Source organism: Salminus brasiliensis, chromosome 19, assembly GCF_030463535.1.
Source record: "Salminus brasiliensis chromosome 19, fSalBra1.hap2, whole genome shotgun sequence".
NCBI lineage: Eukaryota > Metazoa > Chordata > Actinopteri > Characiformes > Bryconidae > Salminus > Salminus brasiliensis.
Window position 1 is genome coordinate 4,455,015 of NC_132896.1, and position 22,317 is coordinate 4,477,331.

At 42.7% G+C, this 22,317-nt stretch overlaps 1 protein-coding gene across 2 annotated transcripts in view; it reads left to right on the forward strand.

Moving 5' to 3' along the window:
- The window catches only part of hipk3a (homeodomain interacting protein kinase 3a), a 56,547-nt gene that overhangs the window by 21,967 nt on the left and 12,263 nt on the right, over positions 1–22,317 (forward strand). For both annotated transcript variants that reach the window (XM_072662984.1, XM_072662985.1), the window contains exons 3-10: positions 8,821–8,944; positions 17,961–18,080; positions 18,962–19,048; positions 19,435–19,619; positions 20,236–20,401; positions 20,730–20,853; positions 20,951–21,072; positions 21,544–21,662. In XM_072662984.1, coding sequence (XP_072519085.1) covers positions 8,821–8,944; positions 17,961–18,080; positions 18,962–19,048; positions 19,435–19,619; positions 20,236–20,401; positions 20,730–20,853; positions 20,951–21,072; positions 21,544–21,662 — 1,047 coding nt within the window. The remainder of the gene's footprint in view (positions 1–8,820; positions 8,945–17,960; positions 18,081–18,961; positions 19,049–19,434; positions 19,620–20,235; positions 20,402–20,729; positions 20,854–20,950; positions 21,073–21,543; positions 21,663–22,317) is intronic.

A 22,317-nucleotide genomic window follows, 5' to 3' on the forward strand; every position in this document is an offset into this window, starting at 1 on the left:
TCGCCCTTATTCAGACTTATTCATATCGCCCAGCACTTATTCAGACTCCAGCAGGTATTTAAGGTTCGCCCTTATTCAGACTTATTTATACCCCCCAGCACTTATTCAGACCCCAGCAGGTATTTAAGGTTCACCCTTATTCAGACTTATTCATACCGCCCAGCGCTTATTCAGACTCCAGCAGGTATTTAAGGTTCCAGCTGGAACAAAGAAAGACTTCTCTTTGGCTCAGGTTCTGAATTTGGAGCAGGTTTCTGCAGCTTTGTGTGCATTGAAACTGCTAAGCCAGTTACAGGAGTCGGTCGACCCTTCCAGCGAAACCATGATCTTAAGGCTTACCCTGAAGTGTCGGGTTTCCTGTTACCGTAAATGAAAAACGAGCTGCCTCTCAGTTATTTAAAGCCCCTGATCCGCTGGATCAACTGTGTTTTGGGTTTTAATTTCACACCGTACCTCTGAAAGCATCCCGTCTGGTGGTTGCGCTACTGAGAAGGTGCGCTTCCTCTGCTTTCAGGTCGCATATTATCTCGGGGAAACTGCGTTGGGTGCTGGTTTCAAGTTTATCGTGGCATGGGTTGTTTTATATTTATGTATTTGCACAAAAAAAGAATACTGTTATTATTAACTACTGTAATTAAATGCTCTCTGGGTTTTATTCCAGTCCATAAGTGTGCATCAACTGTGCCAGTGGGGCTAGATATGGCCTTAGCCACCAAGTAGTGCGTGAAGTCCACCTGGAACTGGAGGCACTGAGCATGCATTAACAGTGCCAGTGGGGCTGGGTATGGCCTTAGTCTCCAGAGAGGCCAGTGAAGTTGGCTTGGAGGTGGGGTCTCGTGGGCTTGATTCAGTGAAACACTGGCGAAGGGAGGTGCCTACCTGATGGTGACCTCTCTGAAGAGCTTGGTGAGGGGGGTGGACGGGGCCCTATGTGTAACCCAGAGCAGTAGATTAGTAGTAGGATGTTTTCATCTTCCTGTATTTTTTTCACATTATATATATTTTTAGAAATCAATCGATTTTGAGACTCGTTGAATCTCCAAAAGAACCGTGAACAAAGATTTGAAGAGATTTACACCCTTACTCCCTGGATCACGCTGTAGCTCTGTTTTGGAAAACCCGTTCCAGACTGCCTGGTTGGCGTGAGTTCTATTTCCTCCATTTTCAGCACCAGGAGCTCTCGCCCTCAGCCAGGTTCCTGATTAGTTTCTGGGATAAAGGCCGCTGAATTTTTCCACTATGGCGCGGGGGCAGTGGAGCCGATGGAAAAGTTATTGCTGGGTTGTGGAGGGGAAGTCCGAATAACTGCTCTCTGCTGTAAGAGATTAGATAAGCTGTGTTTGGGTGGGATTTGTTTACAGAGAGCGCAGTGACTGGATAGTGGTGTACAGGCAGAGCCTGGAGGGAAAACCCAATGACCCGTGTCAGTTTGGACTCTCTCTCTCTCTCCCAGCCTTTTTTTTTTTTTTCCTCTCTCTGTTGCTTGCTCGCTCGCTCGCTCTCGTCTCTGTTGCTGTGTTAATGAAAGGCCTTAACACTCGGTGCCCCTCCACACCCAGACACACATGTACACACGCTCCCCTGGCAGGCACGTGTGGATCATTAGCTGTAACTGCATGCGCAAACTTGGAGCTCTGTGTGAGTTTGAGCTCCTGCCAGAAAGCTGCATTCTGTTCTCAGTACTGAATGTCCTCTCCTGCTCCGTGCGCAGCGGGAGAAGTGGAAATCCTGAGTTTGGTGCTGGAGACGCGGGATGTGCGGATCGATTCTGGTGTCTGCGGTTTGTTGGAGTTTCTGGAGTTCTGTCTAGGGGGGTGTGCTGATGCACCCAGTCCAGGGGGCATTTCGATTCTCGTGATGCGTAGAAACGTAGTACGTTTAACTAGATTTGAATAAAATGACTTTTATGCAGTTGTTGCATGATCAGCTGGACCTAATGAGGCTAGAGTGAGAGGTGGGAGGACTGTGGCTCGTGACATGACCCTGCTGGAGTGGGCTGTTTGCTGCTGGTTGCTTGCAAACCAACCAGGTGTTTATATGTAATTATAATCAGATGTAATTAAGAGCGCATGGTGTCGTTTGGATGCATAGTCACAGGCCTGGTTCCGTCCCTTTCTTCATTTTTGAGTAACTACTGTGAAATAGCCCTGCGCAAAACGCCCTATTGCATTCCTATTGCTACATATTGTGATTGCGATATGAAAGCAAACGGGGGGGCGGGGGGGTGGATTTTGCATAGAGCAAAACTTTGAATTGAATTTTGTAAATGACTTAATTAGGGATGCATGACGCATTTCATTATTACCTACAATTTTGACTTAATTTTACACAATTGTAGAAGTGCATCATTGCATGGTATACAGATACGGCTGGATACTTTGTCATTTAAAAAAAACGACAGTATTTCCAGCGCGTGCCACAGGGGGCAGTGTGGGTGGGCAGCACTCCAGCGCTTGCCTCCTCTCTGCAGTGAAGGCATGCTCAGAAGAGAACGTGTAGCATGGCTGCTCATACCAGTGATTTTTGCAGACCATCCTCAGCTTGTAGCACGAAGCGAAATATTTAATAAAAAAACAATTATCTTTTACTCCATTATTGTTCCTGATGTTTTTTTGTTTTTTTTTTGCAATGTGATTTTAGTGTCTGTATTGAGATATTTAGGCAGGTATCGCTTTAAAAGACTACAGAAAGTTTGGTATCGTGACATTTAATCACAGATGTTGAACATTTCATTTTTCTAGACCTCACAGCTGCGTCTACAGTCCACGTTGCCTCAGCTGTAGCGTATTGATGTGAGGTGGCGTACTGTAGTGGATAACACCACCGGCCAGGCTACACTGGACCAGAAAGAGTCCTTGGGCAAGACTCCTGACACTGCACTCTTCAAAATAGAGGCGCTACAAAGACTTTAGAGCCTTTAGTGAGACATTTTTGGTTTGGTTTGAAGATCTTTTAAAAGTTTTAAATAAGTGGATAAGAAGGTTCTTCATACTCACACCTCAACCATTACCATTACCATTCTCCTTCCTGTGCAGCGTGCTTTCAAATCTGAGTCACTGTAAATAAGAGCGTCAGCCAAACTGACTGTTCACAAAGTGCTACAGGTCAAAGACCTGCACTTTAATGGCTGCAGCTTCTTGCCTGTACAGAACTACCAGGCCATTTAAGGTGGAACAGAAAATTTGAATAAGCTGAATCAAGCCCAGCCAAGCTTTTTCCAGTTCCGATACAGATACATAAACTTTGCATATCGGTCGATACCCCATACAGATCTGATACCATTTGTTGAATTAATAAACCGTATACCTCACCATGTGGGAAAGACTTAAGGCATCAGGATTGACTTAAACATTACTTTATATAATATAACAAATTACCCAGATGTAAATGTACTAAATTGCCATTTATTTGTCAGTAAAGTAAACAATTGTGCAGGACCCTGACGCAGCATTCAAATTCAAAATAAAAAAGGAGTCAAAACTGAAAAGTAGGTTCACTTTGTCAAACACAAACAGTAATCAATCTTATTTTTAAATATTTAGCATAATTCAAAATAAAGTCTAGCAGCTGGACCTGAGAATATATAGAATAAATAAGTCACTTGGTCAAACATACAAGCAGCAATCAAGAATTGCAAACATGTAAACATTTAGTTCAGTCTCATACCAACCAATTAAAATGAAGGGATCTGTTCCATGGATCGGCCTAATTATTCGATACCCGATCCAGCTAATTTTGTTAACATCGGGACCGATATCCGATCCTAGTATCGGATCGGTGCAGCTCTTTAAAAAATTAAAAGATAAATAAAATAAATGAATAAATATTATTAATATAATTGTAATTATTATAATTATAAATATAATTTGCATTATGTATTATTGGTTTATTCTATTCTTCTAATATCAATGAATATCCACCTTAAGTTATTGGCTAATAGTATAGTATTCATATATAGTATATCAGCAGACCGGTTCTTAAGAACTGCTACTCAAGTCGTCGCTGTCGATTGGAAAAACATGTATCTCCAAAATGGTACTAACAATTTACTGGGTTTAAACTGTGGAGAAAACTGGACCACAATGGAGATGCATGGTTTTCATTGGACAGCAGCAAAATGCCCTCCTGCACTGAGGACAGTGATTTATATACAATGTCTGCTGCACTTCATCTAACTAAACAGCATTACTCAATGCACTCTGTGTAATGAAACAAGCAGTTGGTCAGCATTCTTTAAGCACTCACGATATCCACGATACGCTCGCTTGTATCACGATAATAAAAATGATCCACAAACATGTTGCCCACCCCTACAGAGAACACGCCATATAATAATATTCTTCTTTATAAACGTTCATTTTAGTTTTGAAAGCTCCTGCGATATCAGTATTGCAAAGACCAGGTATTACAATAACAATAAACATATTTCACAGCTGTCGTATGAAACCCCTCTGAACTGTGTAGTGGTATTTATTTATATATTTCTTTTCACAGACTCCTCTAGACAGCGCCTGCCCAGCTGTAACCTCATCCGTGGCGGAGTGCTCAGGGTTTTGTGCATGACGCGCTGTAGGTTTTCCCCTTGCGCAGCTGCGAGTTCTGAGAGGTTACTTTATGTCCGGGGATTGCCGTCACAGTGCGGCCGCATTCAGCCTGCCTCTAGGGTTTCGTGTTCTAATACAGGGGGATGGTTGGTGTGGCTTCCCTCCGTCCTGACCGCTCAGGAAATGGCTAATGTAGGACAAGGGTTCAGACATGGTGGAGATACAGGACAAACAAATTGCAATGGCTTTCTTTAACCCTGAAGTCTGTTTTGTGGAGCTACAGAGTGACGACATACTCAGAGTAGGCCTGTGTATTGGCAAGAACCTGGCGATGCTGCAGGTCACGATACAGGGGTTTCGATTCAGTGTGTTGGGATGAATAAGCAAGGTGGTGTATTGCGTTGGTTGTTTTTTTTTTATCAAAATTTAAGAGAAAGCCGTTAAAAAATAAATAAACATCATTGCCAGATTGTACCCATCTCTCATCAGTAGTTACAAGCCTATGAAGATGGGTCGACATGCTCGTCTCTGCGTCCGCCAGCTGCGTCTAACTGGTGGATTCGTGTGTCTGTCATCTGCCTCTCATCTGTTATTGGTGGATTCGTTCATCCGGCTATGTTCTGTACGAAACTGACCAATGCACACACTTAGAAACTCATCTTCCGCCTCTTACACAGTTTATGTATTGCTTTTGTGAACCTATACCTTTTGCAAAACCGTTTCAGGCACCAAAACAATTCGTCCGCATGAGTGATGGTATGTTTTCAGAAGAAATATGAAGAATCTCCCAAATCTGACTTCAGTTTTTCAGGTTGATATGCAAGTGCCTTTAATGGTGCATTTAAGAGAATATGCAAAAATCGATAAAATACCTGCCACAGTATAAAATCTGCCCTAGTCTGTCACAAATTTTTGCATTTAAACTGTTAATTAAAAATCAATGCTGTGTTTGAGAAATGATACAGTATTGCTAAACACATTTTAAAACTTATGTATAAAATATTTCACAGCCCTCATAAAGAATAGTGTTTTCTTAAGCGCAGATGGGCACAGATTTCATGTGCTCATGGAATGCTTTGTTTATGGACAGAGGTTATTAATATTGCTGTGCTCTCAGGCATAAGCTTGATCATAAGTAAGATATCGGTGTATTGTGTCTTGTAGGTGATTACGTAAGAGATCTTTATAGAATATCCTGTCTTGGAGGTGCAGTTTGGGGAAAACCCAGTCCACCTCTGCTGTCATGTCATCGTAATTTTGGATTTCTTATTTTTTGTGTGCATTTCCCCCCTATAGATGCATTATAGAAAATACAACTTCCTACTTAAGTGCTGGGAAACGGTGTCATGAGATTCTCTAGAAGTGCGAACCCAAACCGTAGCCTTCGTCTTGAATGTCAGTGATGTGATCTTCAGGGTGAATATCAACATTGTGTTTTTCTACTGCTACGTGGATGTGAAAGCTGGCTTATGCAAATGTCTGAGGAGGTTTGTGTGGCTTCGGTACGTCACCCAACTGTGGCTAATATGTTTCGGTGTCCCTTCCCAGTCTCAGTTGCTTTTTGCATATTCCACCTGACCATTAACACCCTTCAAACAGAATTTGTTTCCATGCCTTGTAGATTTGAATACAGTGCTCTGAACCCTTTGCCCTACTTTGCTTCACAAGTGTCTTGATGTGACGCTGAAACTTCAGGCCAGTTCTGTGCTGCTTTTTCCAGTAGTTTTACCAACATAACAGACTTTTCCTGTGGAAGAGACCTATGTGGTAGAGACAGTGCCCGAAGTAGCACTTTGACTACCATGTAACTCAGACGACAGTGCTATTTGGGGGTATGCTTTGGGAACTCAAACCCTCTATGATGGTTCTCAGAAACAGATGGGTAGGGCCAGCGCCGGTCTGCATGCTTAGGTTCCATTATAGCAATCTCCAGTCTCTGATGAATTCGTTTAGCATGTACAATGGACCTTTTATTATTGGCATCGCCACAGACGACTTTGAAGGGAGCAGTTGTAGCCCGACTGTGTGAAGTGGTTGAGCTAAATTCAGAAGATGCCGCTACCTTACCCTCTTTCTTTCTTCAAAAAACCTTCAGCAAGGCTTTGAATTTTTGTCCTCCAGCAGTTTTCCATCAAGTTCAGCGCTCAAAGTTGCACGACATGAGAAGAGAAGGTTAAATTGACCAACCAGTTAAAAACTAGTTTACAAAATTAAGGCTTAAGATAAATTTAATGACGATAAGTTCAACATCGAGTTGGGGTCCTGTGGTCCTCAGTGTTGCCGGATGCCGGGTTGGGGTCCTGTGGTCCTCAGCGTTGCCGGATGCCGGGTTGGGGTCCTGTGGTCCCCAGGTTTTTTTAGGGTTTTTTTTTTTGCATCGAGTTGTAGTATTCTTCTTAAGGTCTATGTATCCTTCAGTGGTGTTAAGTGAAGTTCCTGTGTTCCTCAGGTTGTTGGGTTAAGTTCCTGTATCCTGTAGTCCTGTTAAGTAATGGGGTTTGGTGTCCTTCAGCGGTCTGGGTTAAGTCACTCTCTGGCAGTCTCAGTTGGTGTCTCCTTTATGCTTAAGCCACTGAACCCCCTGCAGTGTTGGCTGGTGTTGGGTTTAGTCCTCTGAGCTCTGCCATCTGAGCAGGGAGTAGAGTTTAGGCAGGTTTAATCCCTGAAAGCTGCACTGCAAAGCTGCATGTCGGACCCTCTGTCTGTTTTGTCCCTGCTCCATTCTTATTCGGGGGGCTGTTGGCTGCTAAGCCCTGCTGTCATCATAGCGCAGAATAGCTCCTGATGTGAACCAGGCTCTCTGGGGTCAGAAATAGAACGAGGGTTTGTGGGGGGGAACTTGCAGGCTGCAAGTAGTCTGTTCTAAGATTGCTCTTGGTTGACATCAAGTATTAGGTACTTACAGCAGTTCATGATGTGCTGTGATTAAAATTTTAACTATAGGTGTTTTAGGTTCTAGTAAAAGTTTACTTTTAATGTTCATATATACTAGTTTGTTTCATATTTAGTAAGATTGTCCCGTATTTCATGTTAATGTAGTGACATCTGGACGTTTAAAGCAGCAGTATGTAGTATTGGTGCTTTTGGCTCTTGGGCTCACCCTACAGTTCTCTAAAGGACATGCTTTGCACATGCATTTCTGGACAAGCTGAGATACAGAACAGCCGCTAAAATGAAAAGCATATGGGCTGAGGCAGTCCTGCGTTGATCCACTGTATGTACATAAGTATTGGGACACCTGCCAATTCATTGTTTCTTTCGAAATCAAGGTTATTAAAAATAGTTTATCCTGCTTTTATTGGAGTAACTGTCTCTCCTGCCCAGGGGAAAAGGCTTTCTGGGGGGCTCTATAGCCCACGCCTGGCATTAGGCAGCATGGTGCCAACAGGTTCATGTTTATTCATCTGCTCCAAAGAGTCCTATTCTATTGGCAGTACAGTCTCTACAGGGACTAGATGAGCTGTGAGTGTGTGCATTTGCACATCTGTGTAGCTAACAAACACCATCATAAATGGCGTTTTCCATAGCACCCCGTCCCTGCTTGACGAGCACTTGGAAGACGCTGCATTTCTGACACCTTCAGAGCCGTGACTTAACGTTCGCGTCGTGTCCTTGAGCGGTGTCACCTACTGCCTCTCCTCACCCCTGCTATGGCCTTCAGTGGCGACATCATCATGTGTAAGATCGTTTGTCGCTAGGCAGCTGCTTTTTTTTTTTTTTTTTCTTTTTTTTTTTTTCTTCCCGTTGTCATGACAGCAGATGTGTTGCCGTGACGTCAGTGGTCCTGCCTCAGCTGCAAACATGTTTTGTCTGTGTTTGTAAGCACAGGAAGATGGCTTCATTAGGAGCAGCTTCTTTCTGAGACACTGGCAGCATTGCCTCCAGTTCAGATGGCTGCAGAATAAGCCAGTAGGGGCTTCTCTGAGTCTGAGCTATTGATGGCAGGGTTGTGGGTTCGAAACCCGGACTCTGCAAGCTGCCACTGTTGGGCCCTTGAGCAGGGCCCTTGAGCAGGGCCCTTGAGCAAGGCCCTTCACCCTCTCTGCTCTGGAGTTGGGCGCTGGAGTTGGCTAACCACCACTCTGGGGTGTGTGTGTTCACTACCACAGATGGGTCAAATGCGGAGGGCACGTTACACTGTACAGAGCACAGTAATTAATACCTGCACCTTTACCCTTATGTTTACGTTTTTGCTTTGTGACACAATCACCTATTATACAGAATCAGCTCTATTAATCACTGTGTGTGTGTTTGTATGTGTGCTTTTTCCATACAGGGCTCCGGAGATCATCCTGGGCTTGCCTTTCTGTGAGGCCATAGACATGTGGTCATTGGGCTGCGTCATCGCTGAGCTGTTTCTGGGCTGGCCACTTTACCCCGGCGCACTGGAGTATGACCAGGTAATTCACTAAGCCTAGGTAAAAGGCCACTTAGTGAGTTAGGTCACCGGTGGCCTCTTCTTGAGGTTTGGCCAAGTAGGCTTGTTTGAGTTGAGTCGTTGCTCAGGTAAGAAGACGTTGAGGCCTTTGCTGTATGGCCTTAACAAAACCTACTGGTCACACCAGTTTAGAAATCCCCAAAAATACAAAAAGAAATAAAGGGAGGTCTGAGTTTAAGCACTGTAGTGCTGGAGTATGATTAGGCAGGTAAATGGGATCAGGGTAGATGAAGTTATAGAGTCAGTCTGGAAAAGATGAAACAATAGCATGGCTTCTTCAGCCCAGGCTGTGAGTAACAGCGAACATGGTAAATGTGTGCATTGTGTGTGTGTGTGTGTGTGTGTTTGTTTCCTGGGTGTAACCATGTAGCGTTGCTGTTTGCAACCCTCTGTTGTTGCTATAACACAAAATAGCCGGACAGTAGATGGTTGATCATTGAGGCTTAACATGAAGCCTAACAGTTCAGTTTGTTACAGCTACCTGTTAGTAGACTATTTTCCCCTGTGTATTCTAGTGTGGAGAGTCGCCTGTATTTCAGGTTATTTCACTTATGACTGTTGGCACACTAACAGAAGCTCTGGTTAAGAGTCGGCAATGTAGGATAAATGAAAAACTGAGAACAGAAAGCAGAACCTGTGGATGTTTATAATGTATTGAAAAGGAATATCGCACTATAAGAGGGACTCAGTTCTCTGAGCTCACAGCTACTACCCAGCGCTCTGCTTCTCTTCAAAAGCTAGAAGCTCAGCAAAGTTGGTGGCAAAGAGATTTTTCAGTACCGTTATAAAGAGCTGGGCAATATGACAATATTTTATCATATCGTGATCAATTTTGTTATCGTGGTCCACAATATGCTTTTATGAGTGTATTGTGAATATCATCAGTGCTTAAAGAGCACTGACAATCTGTATGTAATAAATCTTATTGAATTCAATAGACTGCTGCATATTTTAAGCAAAAATCATGGTATTCAGTATGGGACAGTATTTGGATAGCAGTTTTTAAAACATTTAACGCTGTTGGTGCATTTTGTCTGTGACGAAATATTCTGATGCACATCATAAAAAATGTCTTTAAATATTGTGATATTAAATGTTTCCATATCGCCCAGCTCTACCGTTATGATCCCATAATGTGTTTGATGGACTGCTTGATTATTATGTCTGATAGACATGTGACCACCATGTCTAGGAAAAATTCTTGTCCTTCTTGTCCAGTGGTAGTTTTCATCAGTGGTCTCACATGTTGGCCTCCCTCATCCCACAGTGAACCTTCTTAAGAAACACAAAATGCACAGTAGTGTATCCGTCCCCCGCCCCTGTACTACAGGGCTGGCATGGCTCTACCCACCAGGAGAGAGCAAGGACAATTGTGCTCACTCGGGCTCCGGCTCGGCTGCTTTTAATAGTGCCTGTGTGTTTTGAATGGAAATGACTTTGGTCAAAATGAGTGACAGCAGAGTGCTCATAAGAGCTGGAATTCGAAGCTTACATACAGAACTAATCACAGGCCGTGTACAAAGAGCCATGCAGTAAGTGTTCTTTATGTACAGACAAACCTGCTTGGAAAGGATATTGTAACATATAACGATAACGCTTAGTCATATTGTGCATTCCTAGCTATGGAAATGCTCACAGTGCCCTGCAGGGAGGCTCCTGGGAAACCCTGCGTTAGCAGCACCGGATCTGGTTGTGTGTGGTGTTATGGGGTCGTGCTCTGCTGACAGTAAAGCTTCAGGCTGCGTCCCTTTGCCAGAGCTGGGTCCGATTCCACTCCACACAGCAGATTGTATTTATAACCAAAAGCTACATCCACCCCCCGCCACACACACACACACACACACACACACACACACACACACACACACACACTCACCAGCATGCATGCTTTACAGGCTGCACTATCAGCAGGTTCTCACTTCACTGCTCTCTGTGTGTTTGTGCAGCGTTGTGGCAACCTGATCACACTGCTATAAGTGCTGTATGATGCTACAAACACTGCAGCTTGTCCAACACGCGGTGTTGAGCCCCAGCGCATGTAAAACGAGAAGGGGGCGTCCTAGCAGCAGAGTGCAAATGTGAATAGCATCTCCTCTCCCTCTCTCACGCACACTCTCTCTTTCTCTGCCACAGACAGCTTTGTAGTGGCTTGTGTTTTCATTGTAAGAGGCCCTCTGACGCAGTCTTTCTGGGAAGTGACTGGGTCTGCGCCTCTAGTAGCCTCCGCTATGTACCCGTTTAGCATGCTTTGACCAGGGAGATGGAGTGGCCACTACCCAAAAAAAAAAAAAAAGAAAGAAAGAACTGTATACCCAGGCAAAATTGCCTTTATTAGGAACCCTTGAGGAACCAGGTTTGTTTGAGTGTAGTTGAGCTGGGTCAGAATTCACAAATTACCAATATTTTATGATTTGTCTCCATCAGATTCATTCACTGCAGAATCGTTCACAGCTCTGCTGATCTGCTTATAATGACGACTCTCATTGTCCACCTAACCTGAACAAATCACACATAAGAGATGTCTTGACCCTTTTCTTAAGTATTACGAAATTAAGGGGAGAAAAGGTGCGCTCTCCCTTAAGACACTTTTGAATCCAGCCTCCGGTCTTGGCTGCTTGATCAACACTGCATTGTGAAGGGCCAAGCCCTCATGTAGTCCATGCTGTCATAATGCTTTTGCTGCTGTGTGATGAAATCGCTGGCCTTGTTAGAACTTGCCCTTAACATTCGAGCAGGCTGGGGTGTGGATTTAAGGATGAAGACATTTTAAGTTTTGTGAATCCAGTGGTTAGTTTGGGACATCCGAACAAGCGGGTGCATCTCGTGTCTGGTGGGAAATCTGGAGGGGAACAGGCCATGTTAAATAATGTCCGTTCACATGTAGGTCTACTTTCATTTTTGTGGCATGGTGCATTTTGTGGTCTCCTGCAGTCATGTGGAGGGGGTCGAATTGCAGTCCCGGAAAGCGCAGTACTGGTTAAATGGGCATTAAAAAAACAAAAGCTAACCCAGTTCACACTTCACAGGCGAGTTTGTTTTTGTATGTTATATTTATGCAAAGTGTGAAAGATAAGCCGATCATGCTCAGTGAAAGACCAAGGTTATAGTTTAGATGCAAATCAACAAGACTGCAGTTACCATAGCGATACTCCTATATCCACTGCAGTTCCCACAATACCATGCAAATTTAAGGGCTTACAGTTTAAGGTTTCCGAGTGGCACGTGCTCTTGTGAAATTACCTTATTTACCCTAAAAGTGAGTACTACGAATTCTTTGAGATTGTGTGCTCTCGTACATTTCCGAGATGAACTTAATAATAAAACTCGTTCCAGTGTTTGGATCACCCTTCAGAAAAACTGCTTTTAGCTGCAGTGTAATTCATAAAAAAAAATCTCAATACAGCATGCAGCTGTTTTTAGTTGACTATTATGATCTATTTTAATTACAGTTTTTTCGTAATTATTTATTATTTTGCTATCTATTAAAGATATTTCTATATATTTCTCTTTTGCTTTTATCAGTGAGTTATTTTATTTACTTTTATTATTTAATTAATTTGATTTTCTCACTTTTTTATTTTGTAGCCCTGTTTTATTGTATTTGTTTCCTATTTTTACCTTATGTATTATGTTAGAATGTCTAATTAGCATGTTTTTGCTATACCTTTTTATCATAAATGTGTACTAATAATTTTTTAATCTCTTCTGTAAAATGCTCGGCTGCATTGTAAATGAGGGTCACCCTCCATGTATTCAGAGCAAACACTTACATGCCTCTAAATATGCATTGGGCTTGATTTCGTACTCTAAGGGAGATCTTTGGGAGACTGTAGTGTACAGTACTGTATGTACTGTCAATGTCGCACAAAAAAACCCATCTCAAATGGCAAATTTACAGGAGTTGAGGAAAACCCCCTTATTAACTTGGATTTCAGTGTAAAAAGATGCTGTTCCAGGTATGGAGCATTTCTATTGGTCCAGTCATCAGGAAATGTGCACATAATGTAAAGAACAACTCGTACGTTGAAATGATGTCAAAGTGAAACACTGCCAACACTGGAGATACAAGGTTTTTGCTTGACAGTGACTGTATTACCTCACAAGTTGCCAATAATCACTGCGATCACACAGAGGAGCAGTTTTACTAGTTGCAGTGTAACTCTGTGAACTCTGTCCGTGGCTCTTCAGTCACTGTGTACAGAGACCTTTGCCTGTCTTGGCGCTCTGTGGAGTGGGAATAGTGTTGCAGTCATCTGTTGTAGTCATGTTGAGAGCGACTAGCATCTTGACTTGGCAAGTCAACAAAGCCTTTAGATTAGCTTGGGTAAGCTGTGGGCTCGAGAGGAGTCTGTCCTGGCCAGAGGGGCCAGCGAGCGGGCCAGCAAGCGGGCCATTTTTGTCTCCTAAACTGAAAGCATGTCAGCAGTGTTTTGAAAGGAAGTGTGTTTGTGGTGAGGGGTGGGCGCAGTCTTTTGGGTTTTTTTTTGAGTATTTTGGGTTCACTTCCAAAGTTGTGTACTGCAGTGCTTCTGGAACAGTTAGTACTTGGCTTTTTTTTTTTTTTTTTTTTTTTTGGTTGTTGTTGGTTTCCCTCCCCCCTTTTCTCTTCTCTGAACAGGGAGTGAAGGAAGTGAGCATACATGAAAAAATACATTGTGGTAAATCACTTTAGCCATCTTTTCACCCCATATAACGTCATCCACCCTCGCTGGAGCTGAACTTTGATAGTTCAGGACTTAGGACTTTTTCCACTGCAGTTGCGTGGTGTTTGCTTGCAGAAGATTTGCTTGGTGACTGCCGTCCTGAAATTTGACAAATACAGCTACTGTGAATGTCCACTGTTCTGTTAGTATGGACAGAGATAGATGGTAGTTTAGAGGATCTCAGTTCATATTGTGATTTATTTATTTATTTTTAATAATAATGATAAACGTAGGGCATTTGGGCCAAACTTTGACGTTTGTCTGTTTTTATTTATTTTATTTTCTGGCTCTGACGGCTTCTTTGCAACCCATCGGACATCATTTAGAGTAAGTGGGACGCCAGCAATGCTGAGCTTCACCCACTTGGAGAAATTGTCTTATTAAAAGCAACATGGTCAAGTCGTAGTAGAGTAAACGCAGACGTAAGAGCAAAACTGGACATTCTCTATATGGACAAAAGTATTGGGACACCCTCTAATTCATTGAATCTTCTGAAATCAAGGATATTAAAGCAAGCTTATGCTTTGAGTACCTGTCTCTACTGTCTAGAGAGGACTTTCTATACTCTATTGATTGCATTCAGTGATGAGAGTTAGTGTTAGTGAGGTCAGGGTCTTGGATGATCTCCCCCCTACCTCATCCCGAAAGTATTGGATGGAGCTTCAGCCATCATTCCAGAGAACACAGTTCTGCCGCTCCACAGCTCAGTGCTGGGGGGCTTTATTACCTTATTCTTTTGTCAGTTCTTCTTTACAGCAACTAGATAAGCTGTGTGTCAGCTTTATAGGAAGGCCTAAAACCATATGCTAGCATATACTAGCATTCAGACAGAACAGCTCAGACATTTATACTGTCAAAATAACGTTTAGCGGCTGTTGGACATGTTTAGAGGACCTACCTCTTGTATTTCCCTATTTTGTGGAGAATCCCAAACAATGACTTGATCTGCCAACAATGCAGGGCGTCACACCGCCCATCAGGTGATTGAGTGAGGACGTTCGGGAGATGACAACACAGTCAGCAGATTGAAACCCCATCGAGGGCTTGTGGAACCACGCTGGGAAATGTGTGGAGACGAAAAACCCAGCCACCGTAGGAAGTGTGTGGACAGCAGTGGGGGAAGCGGCTTATTTAGATCAGCTTATGAAAATGTATGAAATGCACTAATCAGCCATAACATTAGTACCTGTCATGACTGGACAGGTGAAGTGTCTTTATCCACATTGGCATCAGTTTCTAAAGGTCATGTTGGTGTTAAAAGCAGGAACATGGGCAAGCATAAGAATCTGAGACACTTTAACAAGAACCAAATTATGATGGACGACTGACGACTGGGTCAGAACATCTGCCTGATGTTTCTGAAGACTTGCCTTTTTTTCTCTAGTGTGCGTTGGTCTGTACCTGCTAACAGTGGTCCCAGAAAGGGCGACTGGTAAACAGGCAACAGGGTCCTGGGCATGTAAAACTCATTGATGCTCAATAAGGAGGCCCCACCTCACATTTGACAGTACTGAAAGGTCTGCTGCTACTGTCTTGGTGCCAGATACCACAGGACACCTTAAGAGGTCTGGTGCAGTGGTCCATGCTTGGAATGGTCAGATCTGTTGTAATGGCACAAGGAGGACCTAATGCTAATGTGAAAGGGAGAAGTGAGAGAACGGTTCTGCTGTGTTTGGACTCGTAGTCAGCTATCTAGGCTTAGATAAGTTAGCCAGCAGTCCAAACACCACCGCACAGGTCGTGTTCCAGCTAACCGAGGCTTAAATCACACCAGTTTAGAGGATAAAGCCTCATATCTGAGAGCACAGAGTCGAGGGAATGGTGTTAGGAGTGTTTTCCACTGTTTTCAGGCTCATTTGGTCGACTGGCTCATCCAGGTTTGCTTGCTCTGTCTTTCACTTGAATTCTGCGTCGCTAAACTTGCAACTGTGGTTGGCTTCTTCTTCAAAGCACGACCAGAAATTTGACACATCAGACACATGATCATTTTTAAATACAATACAGTCAACATTTATAAGTACTGCAGTATCCGGTATTACCGTTATACTGCCCAAGCCTACTTAGAAGTAGGAAATGGAGATGGTAGAGAGAGGGGTAACCTTGAAATACTCTATTGTCATACTGCATATTTAACACTCTGCTCATGGAAGTTCATGTAGGCTTAAAAAAACACGCCCTCCGAATACTCAGCATTGTCTCACCCAGAGAAAATATCTAGTTATATTTAGTAATCCTCAGGATTATGATGTAGATATACTTGTCATGTCCAAATGCCTTTCTCAGGGCTTCATAGAAATGTTGGCTCATGGCACTCGTGCCTCACACAAACCATAGCCATTATTGCCAACTGGAGATCACCCCCTGTTGTAATAGAGATGGAGGCTTTCCGTCATCTCCTGTTGCCGTACAGAGGTACAATAGAAACGCTGAACTGTACTACACCATGGCTGATTTCTGCATGGTGTTCAGAACGTGTTTAGGAATGGACTGCGCTCAAACTGCACTTCCTGCTGACACTGAAGTTTGTTATTATTGACATTGGCACAGATATTGTGAAATATTCTGGTTTTCCTCATCTGATGCGGATCAATGAAAATTCGGATCATTTAGTCAGTAAGGTAAACAATGCCGAGCTTTTCTTTCACAAAGAGGGGCTTTTAAGAGATGGCAGAGCGACTGTAACAAAAACCGTATCGGTATCCGTGCTTTATGAGCATGTTGGACGGTAGAGCGGGCGATAAACCGCTCCAGAAATAAATCTGATAAACGATTATAGTCAGAATACGTCACAGTTTTTGCAGCACAGATCGGATCAGCAACAGATTAAAAAAGGGAGAGGAATCTCTTTGCTCTCCTCTGAAATACTAGAGTCACGTCACTTCAGATGTGCGACTATGCTGGATGTGTTCCCATTGTCCTATAAAGAAATGGACCAATCGCCGTCTGTGCTGTTAGTGGCTGTGCTCTGATGCGCACTATACTGACTGATTGAGAGAGAGGTACCTTTGGCTGAGTGCGAGTTGGATATACTTATAGTAGATAGAGCGGTCTGCTATATCTGCTACGGCTCTGAACATTTCCACGATGCTTGTTGTTTAACAGTGAACGTAACCCACACGCGTCACAGGGCGGTTTCTGTTCGTCTCATGTTGGAACACCAGCTGCAAATGTCTGTGTGTGTGTGTGGCTTGAATAAACAGGGTGTGTAACAGTGATAGCAGTAAATCTGTATTCCACACTATTACGGTTGGGTCTTTGCAGTTGATCCGTAGTGTGACTGCATGCCGGAATTGAAGTGGTCACTGTGCGTACTGCACTCTTCCTACACAATGGATGTTCTACATGATCTACTCGAGAAAGGGCGGGCGAGAGAACAGAATGGTGTGACTGAATAAAATGTATGCAAACAAACACAATGGGCAGTACCGAGGTCAGCAGAAATGGTTGAGGTCATGTCCATATGTTGAACGATAAGTTGATTAGGCAGTGACTTGGGTGGGCAATATGACCATATTTTGTCAAATTGTTATATTGTTATTGTTTTTTTTTTTTAGCATTTTGTAGATATTGTCAGTGCCAAAGGTGCACTGACCAACTCCACATACCATTAGAGAGTGTAATTAACCTTGTTTAATTGGATTAAGTGTAGCAGATTCTGATTAAAATGAATGTACTAAGATGGTCAACTGAATAGCAGTTTTTAAGAGTCAGCCATGACCTTGCATGGCATTTTGTCTGTGTCAAAATATTGATGTTGAAAATCTCTTAAAATATTGTGCTACAAGATTTATACCATAACAGCCACCCTGAGCAGTGACTTATGATTGATACTAGGCTGTAAAAATCAGAGCTGAGTGGAAGTTGAGTTGAAGTTAAACTTTAAAATATTGCTTTTGTCATAAATCTTTTAATTAATTCATATTAAAACCAATTCAGTTGATTCTGTTGTTGGTTGAACAAACAGTTTTGTTCCTATTTGATTTGTAATAAAGAATTCTGAATTGATGTATGATTCTTGGAACTGCATGAAAAATGGTATAAAGGGGAACCGAATCATTTTCCTCTGTGGTTTGTCTTGTGCTACATTAAATGAGAGAAGATATTGTATAGTAACTTGCAGTTGATTTACGTATATAGCTGATCTTATTCACAGAGACTTGCAATGGTAGATGGATGTAGCGTTAGAAGTCTGACTCTCCGTTTGTTGAATTGTAATCAGTTTATCACCACCTGTTTGAGCACAGCCTCTGAACAGTATCTGCTTTCTTTTTTCAGATTCGTTACATTTCTCAAACTCAAGGGGTGCCTGGAGAGCAGCTGCTCAATGTGGGGACCAAAACGTCTCGATTCTTCTGCAAGGAGTCAGACTTGCCATATGCAGCCTGGAGGCTAAAGGCAAGTTTCTCTGATTTTCAGCCTGTGTTTTTAGACGTCTTTCCATAGGGGCATTTTGTATACATTTGTACCCCTAGCCTCTAAATAATCCTCTAAAGATCTGGGAAGAATGGAATATAATGTTATTAAGAAATAGCTGTTAAGTGTTTTGGTCTTGTGAAGTCGAGATGAGATCTGTAACACCAAGAAAAAAAGTCTTAGACAGAACTGCGCATATGCTGGTAAGAAAGGCAAATCAATACCCCAGTAAAACTGCAAGGAAGTGTAGCTGTGTGAAGATGCGTGGTGCACTCTTCTACCGTGAAGCATTGCTTACACAAATATACCTTTATGATAAGAACACCCTGCCAACTGTAAAGCATGGAGCATCTGTCATTTGTTGTGATGCTGCCAGTGGCAATGTTGCACAAGTGGAGGAAAGAAGGCATTCCATTAAATTCCAGCAAATCCTTGATGTAGCTGAAAAGAGGATGGCTTCAAAAACACAATAATGATATAAAGCACATCTCAGAATCCACCGTGCACTATCTGAAGATTTTGAAATGGTCCTCAGATTTTCCATACCTAGATATTATTTATAAAAAACAAACAAACAAACAAAAAAAACATTAGGCTGGACCTTATCCTTGGGTCATCTTGCATGCACAGATTGTCTTAAAACTCGAGTTCATGTAGCAAGACTAGTAAATATTTGGCAGTACATGGTCTCTTGTGGTTTAGTTATTTAATGTGGTCAGACTTTATAAGTGTTTTCAGTGATGAGTTGCTGTTATCCTGCTAAATTACTCCAGAACTGTCGCTCTCAGTCAGAGCACCGGAGTGTAGCTAATTGTTGCTGTAATGATTCTGAACTCATCTCCTTACGCTTTGGGTTTCTACAGACAACTGAGGAGCACGAGGCGGAGACTGGAATGAAATCAAAGGAGGCCAGGAAGTACATCTTCAGCTGTCTGGACGACATTGGCCATGTAAGATATATTAGTGGAGTAGCAGCCAGTGATCTCAGCATGTGTTGTCCTTCACACATCAGCTCCATAGCAAAGATCATGCTGTTTTTAATCCGTGCTGATCCTTTCCTGTATGTGAAAGGTAGAGCACAGTGTTTGCAAAATGTTGGACAGACTTTAAAAATGGGTTTCTATTTCACACAAGTACATTTTTGACCCAGTAAACTCCCATATCTACAATACTACCACATTGATGTCACAAACTCCACCACGTGCTGAAATAAAACATTCCCAAATCTGTTCAGAATGGGTTCTGCATTAGGACTGATCAACGAAAAAAAATGAACCCAGGGTGTGTTAACAGAAGGTGTTGGGGAAATTGATCTTTAGTCGACTGTGCTTTTCAGGTGAATCTGGTGCTGAATATGGAAGGCTGTGACCAGCTTGCAGAGAAGGCAGACAGACGGGAATTTGTGGATCTCCTGAAGACGATGTTGCTAATTGACGCAGAACAGCGCATCGCCCCCTCTGACGCGCTCAACCACCCCTTTGTCACTATGCAGCATTTACTGGATTTCCCCCACAGCAACCAGTATGCATTTATTGTCTCTAGAGGGATCTTCCTCCCACCTGAATAAAAATTCTGCTTTACCTTAAACCTTAAGGGACCGTAGATGGCCCTGTAGTTTATCATGGAGATGAACAATATATCCGGAACTGACCAGACACTAATTTACATGCTTTTCCTGTAGTAAAAGGGGCACAAACACCTTAATAATACCCTTTTTTTTAACATAATATGTTGGTGGAATGGCTGTCTGCATACTTTTGGACACACTACAAGTGTAGTTACCAAATGTGTAGTGCTACTGGATAATATGTTCTACGATATCTAAATGATATGAAATGATAGTACTAGTTCTTATAGTAGTTCAGAAGTAAGACGACTGTATTTCAATCATAGCCAGAAATAATTGCGACTTCATGTATTTATAAAAAATCTGACTCTTGAGCTTTAATCATAAATTTGTGTTAATTTGCCAGTAGCTTGGCCAACCACAAACAGGCCCAATGTAAACATGGGAAAGTACCTCAGTGATTGGCGTCTGATGGCGTCTGCTGTACTGAACATGTTTCAGAAACATTAATAGACTTAACTCCGTTTCTTCCTGCGTGAATTTAGACTTTGTCCATGCTCTATCCCACAGTGTGCAGTCTTGTTTCCACATCATGGACATCTGTCACTCCAGGGGCAGCACGTACGACACAGTCAACCGCAACAAGATCCCGCCCCCGCTCATGAAACCAGTAACCCTATCCAGCGCCCCTAACATCACCGTTGCCTTCAACAAAATGCACTCCATGCACTCACAGGTAGCACACTAATTTACAGTTACCATTATCTAACATTTGCTTAATTATGTCTGATCCAGGCTCATCTGTTCCGCTCCGAATACGTATGCTGACAAAGTATTCTGCAGAGGTTTACAGTGTGCGGTTTCCTGGTAATATGTGACTTGCTTGTGTAAATATTGACAGGAGTCGTCATGATTGATATTGTGATGACACTCGCACATGTCTGTGCCTCCTGTATTACCAGCCTGGGCTGAATATCTGTGCTCCTTTGGCTTGATTAGTTCCTATTGATGTTGTAACCTAACCTGTGTTTGCCTCTATCGCTGTCTCTCTGCCCCCTCTATAGGCTCTGCCTCCACCTGCTCCACCCGTGGTGCATCCCGGTATTCCCCTCCAGACCGGAAGTGCTCAGTTTGGCTGCACTGACTCTTTTCAACAAGCACTCATTCTTTGCCCTCAGACCATTCAAGGTACTGTTCTCAGATATGGTGCCTTTTCATGTTCAGCAAGTGTGTTTAGTGTTTGTGTCTAAGAAAAATAAATAAGTAAATGTCAAAATGGGTGCAGGAATTGGGTCGAACCCAAACCAGCCTTCTGGATATTCTGTCCGGATGGAGAACACACTGCCACTGGTGACCCAGGCCCCAGCCATCCAGCCCTTGCCCCTGAGACCAGGAGTCATAGCACAGGTACTGCATCCTCTGTAACCTCAGTCATCTTCAGTCAGGCTCTCCACTCAATCAGTAGCTCATATAGCACCTAACATATGAGTGAAGCACAGTCCCTTAATAGGATATAAACACCAACACACACATAAATTATCTTTATATGTGTGTGGAGACAAAGATGGACATTCCTATACAAAGAAGCATCAACAATATGCTATAATAATTAATTTTATGTGATTTGAGAGCAGCAGCAGAAGTTCTTGAAATGATTCATGATTCAGAATTATGCTTATTTCTCTTGGAGGTCGAGAGCCAGTGGTTTTGTTTCTAGAATCACTATATTCTATTATTTTAGATTATTCTGATAATTTCAGTCTGTTTATCGCAAATATCAGTCTGCTTATGTTGGCTCTCTATATATTCTATAGTTGTTACTGATTTCATAAGACTAATCGTCTGTGTTTTTGATGTTTGTGTGCTTTGCCTTTGCAGCAGCCGTGGTCCAACAGGACTCAACAGATCCTGGTTCCAGCATGGCAGCAAGTGGCTCCTCCGACAACAACTCTTCCCTCAGACACGGTCACTGGCCCACAGAGGAGAGGAGACTGGGGGTAAAATACTTCAGCTGAGATTTACAGTGCTGTTGCAGCAAGAGTCTATGATGACTTTGTGTCTAAATCGGGCCGTTTACATGACATCATCAACATCATTTCGGAGCAAAATAACGTCTATGGGATGTAAACGAAGCAGTGGTTTGAGTTCGGGGGCCTGTCCCTGACTATGACTAGTCCCCTGACTGCAATTCTGCATTCCCTATAGTTGCCTATTTGTGCTTATGCTGCTCTGTGGTACTGTCTGTGTCACAGCAAAACACTACGCCGGGTCTCTTCCCAGACTCATACCATAGGTTGGGTGTTTGGGGAGGTCCTGGATCACTGGAGAATATCATTTTAAAGCTGTATTATAGAATTGGTATTTCTGCACCTGGGCTCCCTCTATAGTTGTTGAGGGTAATTTCCACTGCCATAAATGCAAATCCTGCTATGAGCGCCCCCTTTGTGGAAAACTGTACACATGCATTTGTTGACAGGCTGATGGGGATACAGTCAGTGGTAGAGTAATGCATGAGTAGGGCATGAGATATATATATATATATATATATATATATATATATATATATATATATATATATATATATATATATATATATATATATTTTTTTTTTTTTTTTTTTGGGTAGGGCCAGTTAATCACCCCATTCGTAGC